The sequence below is a fragment of the Pseudorca crassidens genome, chromosome 8 (assembly GCF_039906515.1).
Source record: "Pseudorca crassidens isolate mPseCra1 chromosome 8, mPseCra1.hap1, whole genome shotgun sequence".
Taxonomy (NCBI): Eukaryota; Metazoa; Chordata; class Mammalia; order Artiodactyla; family Delphinidae; genus Pseudorca; species Pseudorca crassidens.
The window spans coordinates 74,817,111-74,835,078 of NC_090303.1; the positions used below are offsets into that span (position 1 = coordinate 74,817,111).

The window sequence follows — 17,968 nt, forward strand, 5'->3', positions numbered from 1 at the left end:
CTAAAGAACTTACAAGACCCCTTCTCAAGGCTAAGATTAACTAGTAACCCCAAATCTCACATAAGCCATAAATTCAGCCTCCTTTTCCTACCTGGCTGTTGTAGTTTATGAATAGTAGAAGTAACATTTGGTTTCACTTTCTGTTTATTTTCTCTCTTGTGGTCTGATGGAGGTTGTGATAAGTAGGGAAATGACCACAAGAGAGGCAGTGGAGAAAGCCAAGGGATATGCACAGATCAGGACCTGTGTGGTCTGCTCTGGCCTCACCATTTCCTTATTACATTCCCTTTCTTTGGCATTTGGGTTGTTGTTCTATGATTTGGAAGGTTTAAATTTTCAAGAGTTCCCCTTGTTCGTTGGTTGAGTGTTTATCCTTTCTGACTTCCTATGTTAGAGGTTGTTGAAAGGATTAAATGAGACGATATATGTTAAGTGCCTGGTACAGTGCTTAATATAAACTAAGCAACAGGTGGTAGCTATTTTTGTTAAAGGTGTGAGATTTAACCCTTGTTTGCTACTGAGGCTGAATCTAATTTTGAGCTCTTCTGAAATAACCCTACCTGTAGGTTCTTCCAGTATTCTTCTCTGACATAGAAAACCAGTGCTAACTGTAATGGGATGTTGAAGCACTGCTTGTTAAATGAATAACTTCCTTGATTTAATGAATTTCTCATTCTGAATAAACCCTTAGACTAAAGAGAATCTGTGTTTAGTAAATAAAAGTAAACTTTATGGTATCTCTAACTTTGAGTGTCAGAAGGAGATGTTTAATAACAGCTATTATCATTGCCATCGTTAGTTGACGTTGTTGAGCATGTACCACATGCTGGCTACTACTGTACTGAGCACTTTTCATGCATCACCTTACTTAACCTTCACAACAACGCTGTGAACAAGTGGATTCCATGTTGTTCTCCATCAGGGAGGCAGAGTAATAACTTGCCCAAAGTGACACACTAATAAGGGGCAGAGTCCATATGCTCCTAACACTACTCATCCTACCTCTCAAGCTAAAACACAGACATTTCTTTTGTACCATTATCTTGTGTCAACAACTACAAACAGGGGTGCATGAACCAGTTGGCCACTCTGCATGTTTTGGCATAACTCCTGCCCTTCTGCATGCACTCCTACAGCTATTACAATGTCCTTGGATTTGTAATTGATGGCGGCTGTTATCTGAATGGACAGGTGTGCAACTGCTTATATTCTCTTGGCTGAAGAAGAAGCAACAACCATTGCTGAAGCAGAAAAGCTGTTTAAGCAGGCCCTGAAAGCTGGAGACGGCTGTTACCGGCGTTCTCAGCAGCTACAGCATCATGGATCCCAGTATGAAGCCCAACATAGTAAGGTTTCCTCTAGGTTGACGTGTTGGGGGATCAGAATTGTAACATGATTGATCAGAGCAGATTTTCAGTCCAGTTCAAAAGACATTTCTCCTAGATTAGAATAAATATTGTTTTTTGCCTTTCTTTGTTTTTATTAATTTTTCTTCCCCACAAGAGCACAGCACATAATTAACTTATAGCTTCATTACTGTTCATGTTTTCATGCCTGCCCCTAGCTTTTTAACTCTAGAAATAAAAGTAATAACCTGTAATGGTGACCCTTTTGCTCCTCAGAATTCTTACGTATTTCTGTTTATCAGTTGCTTCTCTGCCCCATAGTTTTAAATCCTAATTGGGAAACAGGACTTAAATTAGCGTTAATGCTCTCAGAGGTTTTGTCTTATGGGTCTTCTACAGCATGGGTTGCAATAGGACAGCTAAGAATGTAACAGCTGTTGGTGATTGTCTCAGTATTTAGCTCTTATTTAGGAAGCACTGCTGTTGGCTCCTAGGGAGAAAGAGCCATGAATTCCTAATTATGTATCTTTTTTATATTTAAATTATTTAAAATAATGGTTTCTTTTATTTAACATAACTTTAAAATGAGACCTTTCACTTTAGTACACTAAACTGAGAGTCAGTGTTATTTTAGGGGAATGGTATAAAAAAGACAACAAAATCATTTCTGGAATTTCTTGAGCTCCTCGACTTGTCAATTTGTTGGTTGTTTAAGCAGAAATTTAGTGATCCTTGTGAGAGGGAGTGTTTTCATTGTCTAACCAAACTTTGGGTTGTTTCTTTAAAATGGAATTTCTCTCATTTCTCTCTCCTGCGTCTTGGAGAGTAGGAGTGTATCTCCTTCATATTTGAGATTATAAAATTAAGTTTTAGTGTTAAGCCTGGATTTGGTGCAGAAACTGAATGCATTAGTCCCTGTGACTAAGGTATAGTGAGATCTTTGCATTGTGGCCTGTGTATATAAGTCTGTCCACATAACCCCTCAATACACAGGTTTTAATTTTTATTCTTAGTAGTATATATGTTAATCAGGTCTCTAATCACCATCTGTATCTTGCTTTTTTTAAAAAAAATTATGTATAGCACAGTGAATTTTGAAGACATATATAGTAAATGTCTGTTCTGTGAATTAAATGAGGATTAATACATAAAATTACATAATCTGTAATATAACTTGAGAAATTTTCTTTATTTCTTTTCTTCTGTAAATTAATCCCTTCAACCTGTTGCCTAAATCTATCCAAAAACATATAATCACATCTTTAAAGTAATTTGTAGGTACTTGGCGGATATTCAGCACACATCTTGTTCTCATTGTTTGAAACTTGAAATGTTAGTACTTTGGTCTTAACATCTTTTAATAGCTGCATATTATACATATACTTAATCTATAACAGGTGTGTCATATTTTTCTAAAACATGGTAATTTTATTGAGGATTAAGTACATACATGTTCTCACTGGTCTGGAAACATATCCAGAAATACACATAATTAAAGAAGAGATTAAGATGAGAAGTTGTTAATGTACTTTTTAAGAGCCATTTTAGTGACTGTTATTACAAGTATTTAGCTTGTCAATACTTTCTCTAACACTAGGGTAGTTTTTCATTTTGTTGCATGGTCTATTGTCATATCTGGAATGTGTTATGTTGCCATTTAAAATTGACTGCTTTGGGGACCTGGAGATGATTATGATGTCACTAGTGTTAGGGAAAGAATAATGTAAAACAGAAGTTCAAGATGAGGCTTCTCCAGACTTAATGTCAAGAAGGAAAAAAAAATAGTTCATCAGGATGCAACCTGAGATTCACCTCTTTGCATCTTCACCAAAAGCATGCACGCTAGAAGAATGTGGAATTCTTGCTTGTAAACCTCATACAATGTGGGTATGTTCATTTTCCCAGCACTTTGTAGCAGATGATTTTATTTATCGAATATTCAACATCCTAACTCAAAAGCATGACTTAATAGTCACATGATTTGACCTTTGGAAGTCTAAGTACTTTGACTTTACTCTGTTTGCATTCTGCTATTAGAAAAGTTGTCAGTGCTCCTGGCAGTAAGGAAAAGTCAAAGGAGCAGACTCTTCTCTCTGAGGTTTTCCTTTAAGGGCATGAAAAATACGCCTCTGTATTTTTTCTTGCTGCTGAGCTGAAAGCTCTTGTTTTTTTTTTAAGTTTTGGTGCTTTATGTCTCCCTCTTCAGGACGAGACACCAATGTCTTGGTCTACATCAAAAGAAGGCTAGCAATGTGTGCCAGAAGACTCGGGAGGACCAGAGAAGCAGTGAAAATGATGAGAGATGTGAGTTTGAATTCATGTTTGGGAACAGTGACAATGCACCTGACTTACAGAAGGAGGAACCCACTGAATGGGGCCACGGCAGATAGTACCACTGATGGTGTGGTGGTCCCATAAGGGCTGGGGTTCTGTTCTAGCTCCAAACTTAGTAGATGAGTAATCTTGGACAAGTTACTCAGCTTGTTTGTGCCCTGTTTCCTCACCTGTAAAGTGGGGATAACAGTAACTTTAGCAATAACAATACACTAATAATAATGATTACTACTTAGGAGTGTTGTGAAGATTAAATGAGATAATACATGCAAAGCTTTTAATAGAGTGACTGGCCTATTTAAGAAATCTCAGTAGATATCCTTATTATTAGACCTTTGGGACTGTAGCCAGAAGCCAAGAATGAGATCAGCCATTTTAGCTAACTGACTTTTTTTGTGTTTAGTTGTTAGGAAGATTTGAATAAACTATGGCTCAAATTGCTACTCTCAAATTTAATAACATTATGATCTAATCTTATTATAGTCACTTCAAGCATTTTCCTACGTTCTTGAATCAGGATATTTTATTAGTGGTAGTCAACATAGTAAGAGAAAATAGGTGAGAGTTTTAAAACAGAAGAGAACCAAAGGAGGTTATTATTATGTAACTAAATAAAAGCAGTAGTTTTAAGGGAAACCAGTTGAGGAACTTTTACTTCCACATTTTTTTTTTCACTTTTTTTTTTTATAGTAAGAAATACTTTTCATAAAGAAACGGACACCAGTGGGAATTGTATTTATAAACCATTTTCTTTTTAAAAACAATCTCAGAAAGCCTTTGTCAACGTTTTATTCTTCTATTGTCTTCCTGAATTAGGAGACAGGTAACTGCCCATTATAAAAATAAAAGAAACGAGGGGTAAGATAAAAGTGGCATCCTGCCCAATTCTCAGCTTTTGGGTTTGAGAACAGGACTGTGTAAACCCAGTGAGCCTTTCCTCAGTTTGTCTCTGGAAGGGTAGTAATTCATGTAAATTCCCAGTTACTCTTTGGTGGTGGGGACCTGCACTCCAGGCTCAGCCCTGGTTATTTCTGCAAGTTACAGTCTAATGTGAAGGCCCAAGTGAGGCCCATACTTCTGGCTCGGGTTCTGGCTACTCCATTAAACAGCAGTTTAGCCACCAGACGTGAGGAGAGGAACAGAGGAGGGAGATTCCAAGATAATTCTAACTTGACTGAAGGTGATAGATGTTTCTTAGGCAAAGCCACTGCAAGGGGGATCTCCCAGGATTAAATTCTTTTGGTCGAAGGAAGAATTTAAAGAATGCTATATAGTGCTAAATTTTAGAAAAGGAGATTTCTGTAGAAACATGACTTGCCTGCAAAGCTTTTTAACTTGCAGAAATTCCAGCTTTTGATATAGTGCAGAAACTCTACCAGTCCCTGAAAGAGCTGAGAATTTTATGAAGGATGGGGTATTTCTGTATCTTAAAGTGGCCCAGCCACATTCAGCCTTTAACAGGGTATTTTATATTTATTGCCTTTTCTTAACCTTAATTAGCCTGGGACAGGCGTGCATGGAGGAACAGATTTTGGTGATTTTCTTTATTATATGCTTAAGCAATTTCATAGGAAAAACAAACTCAGATGATTTTAATTCCAGTTTTTTAAATCAGTCTCATGCTGATTGTCATCATTTTTAGTATATACATATAAAATTTCACATGATTAAAAGCAATATGTCTATACTATGGTTTGATTTTTGTTTAACCTTATTTTATATTTACAATCCCATTTATTGACTTAGTCTACAAATAGATCTTGGGGGAAAATTTGGAATCCAGTGTAATAAATGCTGGGCAGGGAGTAGGAAAACCTGCAGGTAACTCTCAGCTTTGCTCTTCACTAGCTTTGTGACTCGAGGCAACTTCCTTCCCTTTCATGGGCTCTTCATTTGTCTTCTATAAATTGGGGATAATGATTCTTACCTAAAAGAGTAACTGAGGGAGTCATGGGGACAATGAAATGAGATAATGTGAAAACACCTGGCATATAGTAGACGTGCTTACCTTTCTTCCCTATTTTTTCTCCATTACATAATTATGTCTTAATTTTCTGAACTATACCCCTGATGGGCATTTTGGGATATTTATGATTTCTTTTTCTTGAATGAATCAATTAGTGTCTCTCCTTCTCTTTTCATATCTGTATACACACACATCCATATACATGTATATATCTATAATCCTATGTATATATTTCTTGGGTTACTTTTCTAAAAAAAAAATCTGTCATATTATTAGACGACCAATACATGTTGTCTTTCGACTGGGTCTACGGAGCATCCAGTAGATATGGGCCCTAGTGCTGTAAACAGTCCAGTGAAGGACACCGTCAGACATGGTGGAGATTTGTTTTGAAGAGAAATATCCAAAGTGCTCTTTCCTTCAGAAACTGCTGGAACCCTAAACGGAGGAGGGGAGGTTGAGGCCCCTCTTTCTGTTAAAGCCGAAGCTGGTCCCCGCCCTGCAGCAGACAGTTGGGCCAGCCTGGCTCCTCTCAGGTCACGGGTCATGCGTAGACGGGGACTTCCCTGAGGGGCCACTCCTTCAACAGCATGCTCACGAACCATCTTGCTGGGAAGCTTCCTCTGATAAAACAGCACGCTGGGTTCCAGGCAGCCTGCTGATAAAGCATTAGGGCAGGAGGATCTAAGTTTTCATTAAGACACAGCCATCCTCCCCCGTGTGCGTTAGTCGAAACTTTCCTAGAGCAGATTTTAAAGTGGACATAGGAATGGCAGAGTCAGAATGCCTTCCCTGTAGAAAGTAGACTCTTTAAAACATTTCTCTGGCAATCCCTTAAGAAAGGGAAAACTGTTAAAAACTGTTCATTGGTGATTTATCCTGAAAAAGAATGAATGGGAATTCTGGGAAGGCCAGCTGTCGATGGTTATGGATCAAAATATTGATCCTGTAAGTGAAATATTGATGAGGTAAGAAAACATAGGCTTCTTAATGTCAAGATTCATGGTTTCTCGTTTTGAAAGCAACACATTAATTATTTTGAATTCCCAGGATGTTTTCTCAAAAACTCACTTTAATTAGCTTCCTTTTGCAGTCAAGAATACAAAAGCACCTTCCTTACTGAAGGAGTGTTTGGCAGTGAATAGAGCTAATAAGAGAGCATGGTGGCTTTTGAACTTCACTATGAGGTGTTACTTATTATTCAAAATGAAAAGAGTTACATTTAAAGAAAGTCTTTCTTTTTCAAATTTAAAGAAAGTCTATTTGCTTATTCTCATTTGGGGGAATTTTGCCTCTTTTATTTTTTTAATTTAAAAAATTTTTATTTTATTTTATTTTTATTTTTGTTCTTCCCCGCCTCTTTTATTAACATTTGATATATGACACAATTTTTCTCTTTTTAACTTATGCCATTTAGCTAACCTCACATTTTTCCGCTGTCTTTCCCTGGCCCTATTTGAGTAGATTGGAAATAGAATTCATAAGGCTGACTGGTCTGGCCCCTTAACCATACTCAGTCAGAATTGGTGTAAACTGGTATGGGTGGGATTGTGTGCTCAGATAAGAGGACCCTCTTAAAGCTCCTCTTGCCCCAGGTCATTTGGTCCAGGGTATGATTTCCCAGTCTTGGCACTATTGACATTTTGTGCCACATGGCTTTGTCATGGGTGTCCTGTATTGTAGGCTGTTCAGCGGTATTGCTGGCCTCTACCCACTAGATGCAGTAGCAGCCCACCCCCTTGTTGCTCCCCAGTGTGACAACCAAAAATGTCTCTAGACACTGCTAGTCTTTAGACATTTGTCCCCTAGGGGAGGGGGTGTGCAAAATCATTACCCATTAAGAACCACTGATCTGGAGAATCCTACAGTGAGTAGATATGTTTTAGGGCAGACGTCAGATTTTTATTCACTCTGCTTGTTGGTAGTCTGAGTTTCCCCTATGGTGGGTACAAACCTCTAAAGCATCCCTAAAATTGATTAGCTCCTACTAGAACCCTTGACCTGGGACCAGGCTCGTTTGAGGAGCTATTTTGTCTCATATGGGATTCCCTGAACAGGTATCTGGGGTATGAAGAGTAAATGAACTTAAAGATTTTGGCGGTGTCCTAGTTGGAGGGATAAGAAAGAAACAGAGGCAAATTATGGGGTGGAGGTCTTCCTTGGTCCTTGTCCATGCTTCTAGATCATCGTCTGCCTCTCTTCCCTAACATCTAAAGCTCCTTTGAAAGTTGACCGTAAGCTCTCAGACTTTACCACCTGTTTTGCCTCCTTTTGGTAGTTTTCTGCAGACCTCTGAGTCATTCTCCCTGATTCCTGTTTCACCCTCTCTCTCTGCAACACTACCTCTTTCACTATCCTGGCCTCTCATTTGACACAGGTCATCACAACCTTCTTAAAACATTTTATTTATTTTAGGAAACCATGCTCTCTAAGTTCTCCTGAAATTGCAGTCTTCCTGGCTAGATTGTCCTCATCTTCCTAACTTCCCAAATTTGAAGTGTCCCCTGGCCTGTCCTAAGCCTTCCTTTCTATTTCCATCTACAACTCTGGATGATGACATTTAGACTCAGAGTTTTAAATACCATCTAAATGCTGATGAACATTTCTGTAGTGTTTATTATGTTCTAGGCGTTATTTTAAGTGCTTTACAAATATAAATTACTTAATTCTCATAACAGCCCTTGACGTAGGTGCTTGTTCAAGGTTACATAGCTAATGAGTATTTCTGAGAATGTGATCTTCCAATCCAATCACCTGCACCAGAAATATCCAGGGTGCTAGTTGAGCACCTGCTTCACAGGATTAGTGTAGGAATTAAATGGAATAATCCGTACAAGGCACTCGGCACAGGACTTCACGAATAAGTACTCAGTGTGCTATTCTTACCATTACTGTCTAAGATATATTGTTAAGTGATAAGGAAAGGTGTAAATATTAGGTATCGTTTGATTCCATTTTTTTCAATTAAAAATAGATGCTAATATCAACCAGTGGTTCTCAAACTTTTTGGTCTCAGAACCCCTTTAAAACTACTAAGGACCCCAAAACGTTTGTTTGTGTGGGTTTATCTGTTGATATTTACCATTTTTGAAACTAAAACTAAAACTAAATTACATCCACAAAGACCCTGTCTCCAAATAAGGTCACTTTCATAGGTACCAAGGGGTAGGATTTCAATATATTTTTTGGAGGACACAATTCAACCCACACCACCAGGTTATATATAAAAGCAAAATATAGACTCTTGTCAATACTTTTATTCTTTCTAAATTTCACTGCCTATATCAGATTAGCTGAAGGCATGTTTTATATTCTTTAGACCATGTTAAACCCTTTCTCAGTCTAGCCGGTTAAGGTTATAACTGCTAAACACCCTTCTTTTGTTCTTAGTCGGGGCTCTTTATAAAAAATAGTGAGAGGAAACTGCAGTTACCTCAGTCCTGGGCTTGTATCCTTCCTGCATTTTCGGCATCATTTCCATGATTCCCAGTTGAGAACTGGAGTGTTTTCAGTTTTTTGTCATGTAAGTTACATATTGAGTATTACTATGTACCAGACATTTTGCTGAGAAGTTTACGTATACCATCTCATTTAACTCACACACCATAGGTGTCCTATTAAGTTGGGAGAATAATTTGTACTCACTGTAACAAGTCAAAGAATAAGGCAGTTATGATCTCTCCTCCACTCCTGCAGTGCCATCTCACTGAGGTAACCAACACTCGTGATTCAGTTTACATCTTTCCACCCCCTTTTCTTTGCTCCTATAAATACGTATCTGATCATGTAAGGATTTTGAGCAGAGTTGATTTGTATCTTAACCAAGTTTCCATATGAGAATTAAGCCTTCATGGGGATGCTCACTTTCTGAGCTTCTTCCTCTTAAAGAAGACATACAGATTTTGAGATAATATAGTGCCATTTCTCCTGATCTCTTTTTTCACAATTATTTTATCCCTGTTTTTCACTGTTCTCAATTTTTATGTCAAATCACTTATTCAGGTGATCCCTTCATTAAGGAGAGATTAGGGCCAATGAACAGAGAGAGACAGGGTTTTTGAGCCAAATTTTAAAAGCATACAAAAGGATAAGTGAAGCTCATTAGATTTTGAGCGTCTTGAGTGCTGCTATGGTATTTAGTTTTCTTGTGTGTCCCTCTCAGCACACTGCACAGTATCTTGTAGATAGACAGTCAAGAAAATATTTGAGTTGGTGAATCAGAGCTGTGGCATACAAATTCCCAGTTAGCACTTTGCACCTGTGACTTCTGTTTCCCAGCCTTTGTTAAGACACTTCTTTGTTACTGGTTTAATTCTACTGATTTTCTACCTTCCTTAGAAGTGGTAACATTTATTTTTAAACTAAAGTAAATTAAAGCAAGTTCACTTTAGAATATTATTGTAGATGTTCATTATATATCATCCCTTTTAGGTCATTAGAAGTATCCTAGGGTGCAAGCAATTGACCTTTGGGAATTAATTTAACAGTATTGGTATTAATAGCAAGAGGATGCGCTTTAAATGATTTGCAAAGTGGAGCACTTCTGATGAAAGCACACTTTAGAAAATATAAACCTCTGGGACTAATCAAACTCCTTGGAACATTAAGGACTATTAATTTGCGTTTTTGTCTGCTTATGTTCATGAAGAAAAATCTTCATGAAATTAATGATTTATAAAAAGAATTGGTATGCCCTTCCCAAATTGTTAAAAAAATTTTAGAGAATATTCTGTAACGAAAATTCTGTTTTTATTGCATAGGTAGGAAGATCTTTTTTGGAGGAAAATTCTAGCTGGATATATTGGAGGTTAATTTCTATTCCCTTTTATCTCTTTTTCCTTATTCTTAAATCCTCTAGTTTCATTCCTTTCTTCCCTCCACCTTTCCATTCCACAGGTCACATTTCCCTTTTATCAATACTTCCTTAAAATTGTCTTGGATTGGGCTTCCCTGGTGGCGCAGTGGTTGAGAGTCCGCCTGCCGATGCAGGGGACATGGGTTCGTGCCCCGGTCCGGGAAGATCCCACATGCCGCAGAGCGGCTGGGCCCGTGAGCCATGGCCGCTGAGCCTGCGCGTCCGGAGCCTGTGCTCCGCAACAGGAGAGGCCACAACAGTGAGAGGCCCGAGTACCGGAAAAAAAAAAAATTGTCTTGGATTATTATGAATAACTTGGTTGATGGATTGTTTTAGAAGATGTTGAGTAGATTGTTGAAAGAAGTCAAGTACCATTATGTAGGCGTGAGGCACGGGAAGAGTAGCATTTGAATATGTTCAGGCAACCGAGTATCACTTGAACATAGTTACTTTCAAGCTTTTAAGACAACCAGATATATCATTAAACTAAAGATAAAGTGTGCAGCGAAATATGTTAATTCCTAGTAAGTGTTCCTGAAGTGTTTGTTGGCATGTTTTCTAGATTCTATCTTTGCTATACTCACAAATAAAGAAAAAGTGAATCTTGAAAGCAAATGCTATCAATAGTAACTCACTGATCTTCAAAGGCTATGACTTTGAAAACTTAATAGACCTTTGCTTTTTTTTAATCATGATTTGCTTTTCTGGATTTGCCTGATATATTAAGTTTACTTATTCAATAAATTATTGGCAATTAGTACTTTATATAGAAAGGAAAATTATTTCACCAATAAGAGCAAATAATAGATTTATTGATTATTGACTTACCTTGTTGCATCAGCAATGATGAAGCAGTTTCATCAGCACTGTATTCTGTATTCACTATTCAGAGTGAAGGGCTGGTGGCAAATAATCCCTGAGGCAGATGAGAGTGTTATTTACCTTAGGTGTTGTCATTTACATAAAAGTCTTATTTGTGGCATAATAAATTCATGGCTGATAAGCTAGCTGTCACTATCAGGGTTTTTCATATGCTGGGCCCACATTTTTCCCTGTGGTGAGTAGTATCCACTACTGAGTAGAGCTTTCAATGTATACGGCTGGCCTATGAGCAGTTCTAGATAGATGCCTGTCATCTGGGAGTTTGATTTGGCTTCCCTCCTCCAGTCAACTGTTCTTGACCTCCCTTTCCACGTATTCATCTTTGGCTTCTGCTTCTCCACTATGTCTACAACCAGTTCTTCTCTTGGATTCCGGCTGTTCTGCATTTCACCTTCACAGGACTCAATCCTGGCTTCATTCAGTGGCTCCAGTCATGCCCACTGTTTATCTAGTTCCACGTCATCTCTCTCCCTTTCTACACTGCAGCCCCGATTTTGGTCTTCCACTACCCACGTTGCACTAAACCATCCAGTTATTCATCTATTCGTTTATTCAGCGAAAAAGGATTGAACCTCCATTTCATGACAGTCCCTGTTCTGGGTGATAGGTGTAATCAATAAACAAAACAAAGACCACTGACCTTACATGCTTTACATTCTAGCAGAGAAAAGAGACAAAAATAAACATAATAAGCATGTATTTTCATAGCATATTAGAAATTGATAAATGCTGTGGAAAAACAATGAAATAGAGCAGGATAAGGAAAATAAGGAAAGGCAGTGGGCAGAGAGTGGAGGCCATGGAAATCACAGTTTTAATAAAATGATCAGGTATGTGTGATGTAGAAGGTGACATTTCATCAAAGGCCCTGAAGCAGGAGTATACTGGTGCACTCAAGTAATAGCAAAAGAGTTCTGGGCGGAACAGAGTAATCCCAGGGGAGGGGTGGAGATTACAGATGATGGAGGGTTTTTGGACCATAGTAAGGGCTTCACCTTTTGCTCTGGGTGAAATGGGGGCCATGAAAGGTTTTGAGCCGAGGAGTGACATGACCACACTTAATTTTTACAGCCTGCTGTGTGGCAAGAGGGAAGCAAAGAGGTCAATCGGAAGGCTCTTATATTAATCTTGGCGAAAGACAGTGGTGGCTCAGGCCTGAGTAGTAGCAGAGGAGGTGGTGAGAAGTGATCAGATTCTACATATATTTCAAAAATAGGACCAGCAAGATTTGCAAATCTATCAATATGCCGTGTGAAAAAAAGAGAAGTCAAGGATATTTCCAAGGACTTTGCCATGGAAGGAGAGGAGTTCCTATCAGCTAAGATGTGGAAATCTGCAGGTTTTTTGGGAAAAGTTGAGTTCAGTTTTGAACATGCTATATTTGAGAGAGCACATTACTCATTTTTATCATAAATAATGGCTTCTTAATCTTTTTGTGGATCAAAACAAATTTTCGCTTTGTTGAGGTGAGGAAACCATTAAATAGAGGAAAAATAATGGGACCTCTGTGTTTGATGGAATCTCTTCTAAAATATAGATGATGAGGAACTCCCATTATAGTACCATTCATTTAAGAAATCCCAGGAAGGCAAAACCTAATTGACTTTAGAGAGACAGGACCATCACAATCTTGCAAAATATGTAATGCAGTATGTGTTTAACTTACATATCTATAGATTTTCTTTTTCTTACCGTTTTCACTCAACACTTATTTTTCAGGTCTGTCCATGTTTACTTCTCGTACCTCTGGTATATGTTTGCAATTTCTAACTTCTGTGTCCTATTCCCTATTATGCTCTTACTCTGTTTTACTTAACCTTTCCCCTAGTGAGGGCCTCCATATTGCCTCCAGCTTCCCATTATCAACACCCTGATAGACATGCGAGAAGCGTTCCCTGGGGTGTATGCCCAGGAGTGGATTGCTGGATATTAGGCATATGAATGTGGATTTCAGCATGTCCTGCCAGTACACTTCCCAGAATGGCTGCCTGTGATTGTTTAAATTCTCATCAGCAGTACATGACTACGCCCATTTATCTCAGTACTAGGCCTGTTTTAAACACTATATATATGTTAAATATATTTCAAATTCATTGCATATTGCTTTTTATCATGTTATTTCATAATTTAAAAAATATTATGTCTGTAGTTTTTCCCCCCTTTTCATTTTGTATTCTCTTTATTTGCCTCTTTTTACTTTTATTTTTGCTGATTAGTCTTGACAGGGGTGTGTCTTTTTTTTTTTAACATCTTTATTGAACTATATAATTGCTTTACATTGTTGTGTTAGTTTCTGCTGTATAACAAAGTGAATCAGCTATATGTATACATATATCCTCATATCCCCTCCCTCTTGCGTCTCCCTCCCACCCTCCCTATCCCACCCCTCTAGGGGGACACAAAGCACTGAGCTGATCTCTCTTTGCTATGCAGCTGCTTCCCACTAGCTATCTGTTTTACATTTGGTAGTGTATATATGTCCATGCCACTCTCTCACTTCGTCCCAGCTTACCCTTCTCCCTCCCCGTGTCCTCCAGTCCATTCTCTACTTCTTCTTTATTCCTGTCCTGCCCCTAGTTTCATCAGAACCATTTTTTTTTTGGATTCCATACATATGTGTTAGCATACAGTATTTGTTTTTCTCTTTCTGACTTACTTCACTCTGTATGACAGACTCTAGGTCCATCCTCCTCACTACAAATAACTCAGTTTCATTTCTTTTTATGGCTGAGCAATACTCCATTGTATATGTGTGCCACATCTTCTTTATCCATTCATCTGTCGATGGGCACTTAGGTTGCTTCCATATCCTGGCTATTGTAAATAGTGCTGCAATGAACATTGTGGTACATGTCTCTATTTGAATTATGGTTTTCTTAGGGTATATGCCCAGTAGTTGGATTGCTGGGTCATATGGTAGTTCTATTTTTAGTTTTTTAAGGAACCTCCATACTGTTCTCCATAGTGGCTGTATCAATTTACATTCCCACCAATAGTGCAAGAGGGTTCCCTTTTCTCCACACCCTTTCCAGCATTTACTGTTTCTAGATTTTTTGATGGTGGCCATTCTGACTGGTGTGAGGTGATACCTTATTGTGGTTGTGATTTGCATTTCTCTATTGATTAGTGATGTTGAGCATCCTTTCATGTGTTTGTTGGCCATCTGTATGTCTTCTTTGGAGAAGTGTCTATTTAGGTCTTCTGCCCATTTTTGGATTGGGTTCTATGTTTTTTTGATATTGAGCTGCATGAGCTGCTTGTATTATTTTGGAGATTAATCCTTTGTCAGTTGCTTCATGTCTTTTTTATTAAACTTTTCGAAAGAACTAGGATTTGGTTCTATTTATTTACTCAACTTTTTTGTCTTTATTCCAGTTTTACTGTCCATATTTGTACTATTCCTTTCTCCTCCTTCTCTTCTTTCTCCCCTCCCCCATTCTCTGTGTTTATTGCCTTTTTATCAGTTTCTTAAGTTAAACACGTAGCTCCATTTGATTCTAAGTATCTCTTTATTTCCTTATAATTTCATCTTGTTCCACATAGTGTGTTTTTAGCCCCTTTTCATTGATTTATAATTTTTTATATTATATTTATTGAACATAGATCATATGATATTGATTTGGGGAAAATTTAATGGAGGCCTCCTCTGAGGCCTAGTTACATGGTCAGTTTTCATAAATTTTATATCTGTTTGAAAGGAGTATGCTTCTGCTGGTTACAAAAGTCTATATGTATTTACTAGTTTGAGCTTACTAATAACCACGTTATTCAAATCTTCTGTCTTAGCAAAAACGTCTGTTTGCTCTATCAGTTTCTGAGAAGGATATGATAAGAGTATTCATTTCTAATTGTTTACTTACCTACTGTTTTCCATGTCCAGTTAATTGTTGCTTTATATATATTGAGGCTATATTGTTAAATGCATTTAAGTTGATAATTATTTTGTCTTACTGATTATTGAGTATATAATGCCCCTCCTTTGTCCCTTAGTCTTTTCTGCCTTGATTTTCTTTTTAACTTGTATTACGATGGGCTGCTCTAGCTTATTTGGATTTGCATTTGCCTGGTATATTTATTTCCATATTTTATAATCAAGTTTTCTGTAACTGTTTGATGGACCATTTGTATCTGTAAAATTTTTGCTGAATATTGTCTTCAAAATCTGACAGTTTTGTATTTTGGTTGGTATGTTTTCCCATTTGTGTTTATCGTCATTATTATTCTGTTTAGGGTCACTTTTTCTTTCATATTTTGTATCCGTCATACTTTCCCTCTTCCTTTCTTCTCTTCCATTGAATAGATCTGCCAGTTCAATATTTAAAAATTCTGCTTTATTATTCTTGTGGTCCCTACTAACTAGGATCCATACTTATATTTATGGGTTTTTTAAACATTTTTATTGGAATATAATTGCTTTACAATAGTGTGTTAGTTTCTCCTTCATAACAAAGTGAATCAGCTATACATATACATATATCCCCATATCTCCTCCCTCTTGCATCTCCCTCCCAGACTGCCTATCCCACCCCTCTAGGTGTTCACAAAGCACCGAGCGGATCTCCCTGTGCTATGTGGCTGGTTCCCACTAGCTATCTATTTTACATTTGGTAGTGTATATATGTCCATTATGTTTCTTGATCAGCTATTAAGCTTATCAATGTCGATATCTTTTTCCCAAATGGTACAGTTAACTTAACCTGTGCCTGTACCCTCTCTAGCTCATGCAGCAACCAGGGAAATTTGTAAGCAGCTTTTCCTTCTGTGAGATGTGCAGGGAGCACTGATGTCTGAGTCTCTACTGGTTGGCTGGGCTGCTTCTGTGACCAGGAGCCAGTGAAGCTGTTGACTTCTAGGGTGAACAGAGATGTGATTATTGAAAAGAGACGTTTTGGCTGACCTGGGCCAGAAGGAACAGAAACTATAAAGCAGGCAAAGCCAGCAGTGCATGTGATAACCAGGGAGGCCAATGAGTTGGGTCTCTTGGGTTTCTTTTTTAAATAATCCATACGAAAACATTGAATATATTTACTTCCTAGATAGTTGTCTGTCCTGCTTGTTAAGAGCAGATACCCCCATTGCCTTCTCCTTCTCGCTGGACTTAGAGATATTGCCTTTGTGACTCAAGAGTCCACTGGTGCACAAGACTACTTTCTGAGACCTGAGTCTCATTGAGCCCTCTGAGTGCAAGCATAGTCTCTAGTAGAGCACCTTGCTATACTCTCCCATTAGGAAAACTTCTACTGCTTGGGTAGAGTAAAGGTAGTTACCACCTCTTTTTCTACTCCCAGACACCTTGGACTCCTCTCTTCGCTTCACCTTCCACTTTCAGTTAATGTGCATAAGTCCTGTTAGCTCTACTGCCATATTCACCTCTTTTCAACTGCACTGCTGTGATCCTCATTCAGGTCACCATTATCTTTCATCCGTACTATGCAGGTGTTCTCCAGGCTAACGCTGCTCTCCTTCTAGAGTCCCTTCCACAGAACGTAATCAAGTAATTTTTATTTATTTATTTATTTTGGGGGGCTGCGTTGGGTCTTTGTTGCTGCGTGTGCACTTCTCTAGTTGCGGCGAGTGGGGGCTACTCTTTGTTGGGGTATGTGGGCTTCTCACTGCATTGGCTTCTCTTGTTGTGGAGCACGGATTCTAGGCATGCAGGCTTCAGTAGTTGTGGCACACAGGCTCAGTAGTTGTGGCTTGTGGGCTCTAGAGCACAGGCTCAGTAGTGTGGTGCACAGACTTTGTTGCTCTGAGGCATGTGAGATCTTTCCGGACCAGGGCTCAAACCCGTGTCCCCTGCATTGGCAGGTGCATTCTTAACCACTGAGCCACCAGGGAAGTCCCCCAAGTAACTTTTAAAAACTCAGATCAGAACTTGTTACTTTCCTGCTTAACAGCCTTCAATGATTTACCATTACATTTAGAATAAAATACAAATGTTTCCCATGGCCTACAAGGCCCTACATGATCTGCTTCCTGCTTACTCTTCCAAACTCAGCTTATGCTACTGTTTTCCTCACTTGCTAGGCTCAAGCCACATTGGGCTTCCTTTTGAGTATGCTAAGCTTGCCTGTTACTTCCTTAGGGGCTTTGTGCACATATGTCTTTTTGCATGGAATACTCTGTTCCAGATCCTCACTTGGCTGGTCATTTAAGCCCAACTGAAACGTTACATTTAAAAGGCTTTCCATGATACCCAGCTGAAGGAGCACTATACACGCGTACTCACAAACACACAATACACACTCACACACCCTATCATTCTGTCATATTACTGTCTTATTTTTTATTGCCCTTTCACGTTTGAAATTATCTCATTTATTTATTTATTTATTTATTTACCTACTTACTTACTTATTTGTTGTCTGTGTCCCGCATCTCCACTAGAAAGTCACTCCACTAGGGCAGGAACTTCATCTTGTTCCCTGGCACATGATAGCTACTCAGTTAATTTTTGTTGAATGGATGGATAGGTGAATGGATGCCTGGGTGGGGAGTAGACAGTATCACTTCCTAACCACATCCCGCCAAATGCACAAACAAGGGGACTGGACTGAGATCTTACGACCACATTGCAAGCTCTTT

General features: G+C 38.5%; 1 protein-coding gene across 8 annotated transcripts in view; it reads left to right on the forward strand.

Moving 5' to 3' along the window:
- The window catches only part of ST7 (suppression of tumorigenicity 7), a 254,173-nt gene that overhangs the window by 164,226 nt on the left and 71,979 nt on the right, over nucleotides 1-17,968 (forward strand). For all 8 annotated transcript variants that reach the window (XM_067746807.1, XM_067746809.1, XM_067746806.1 and 5 more), the window contains 2 exons: nucleotides 1,192-1,346; nucleotides 3,553-3,650. In XM_067746807.1, coding sequence (XP_067602908.1) covers nucleotides 1,192-1,346; nucleotides 3,553-3,650 — 253 coding nt within the window. The remainder of the gene's footprint in view (nucleotides 1-1,191; nucleotides 1,347-3,552; nucleotides 3,651-17,968) is intronic.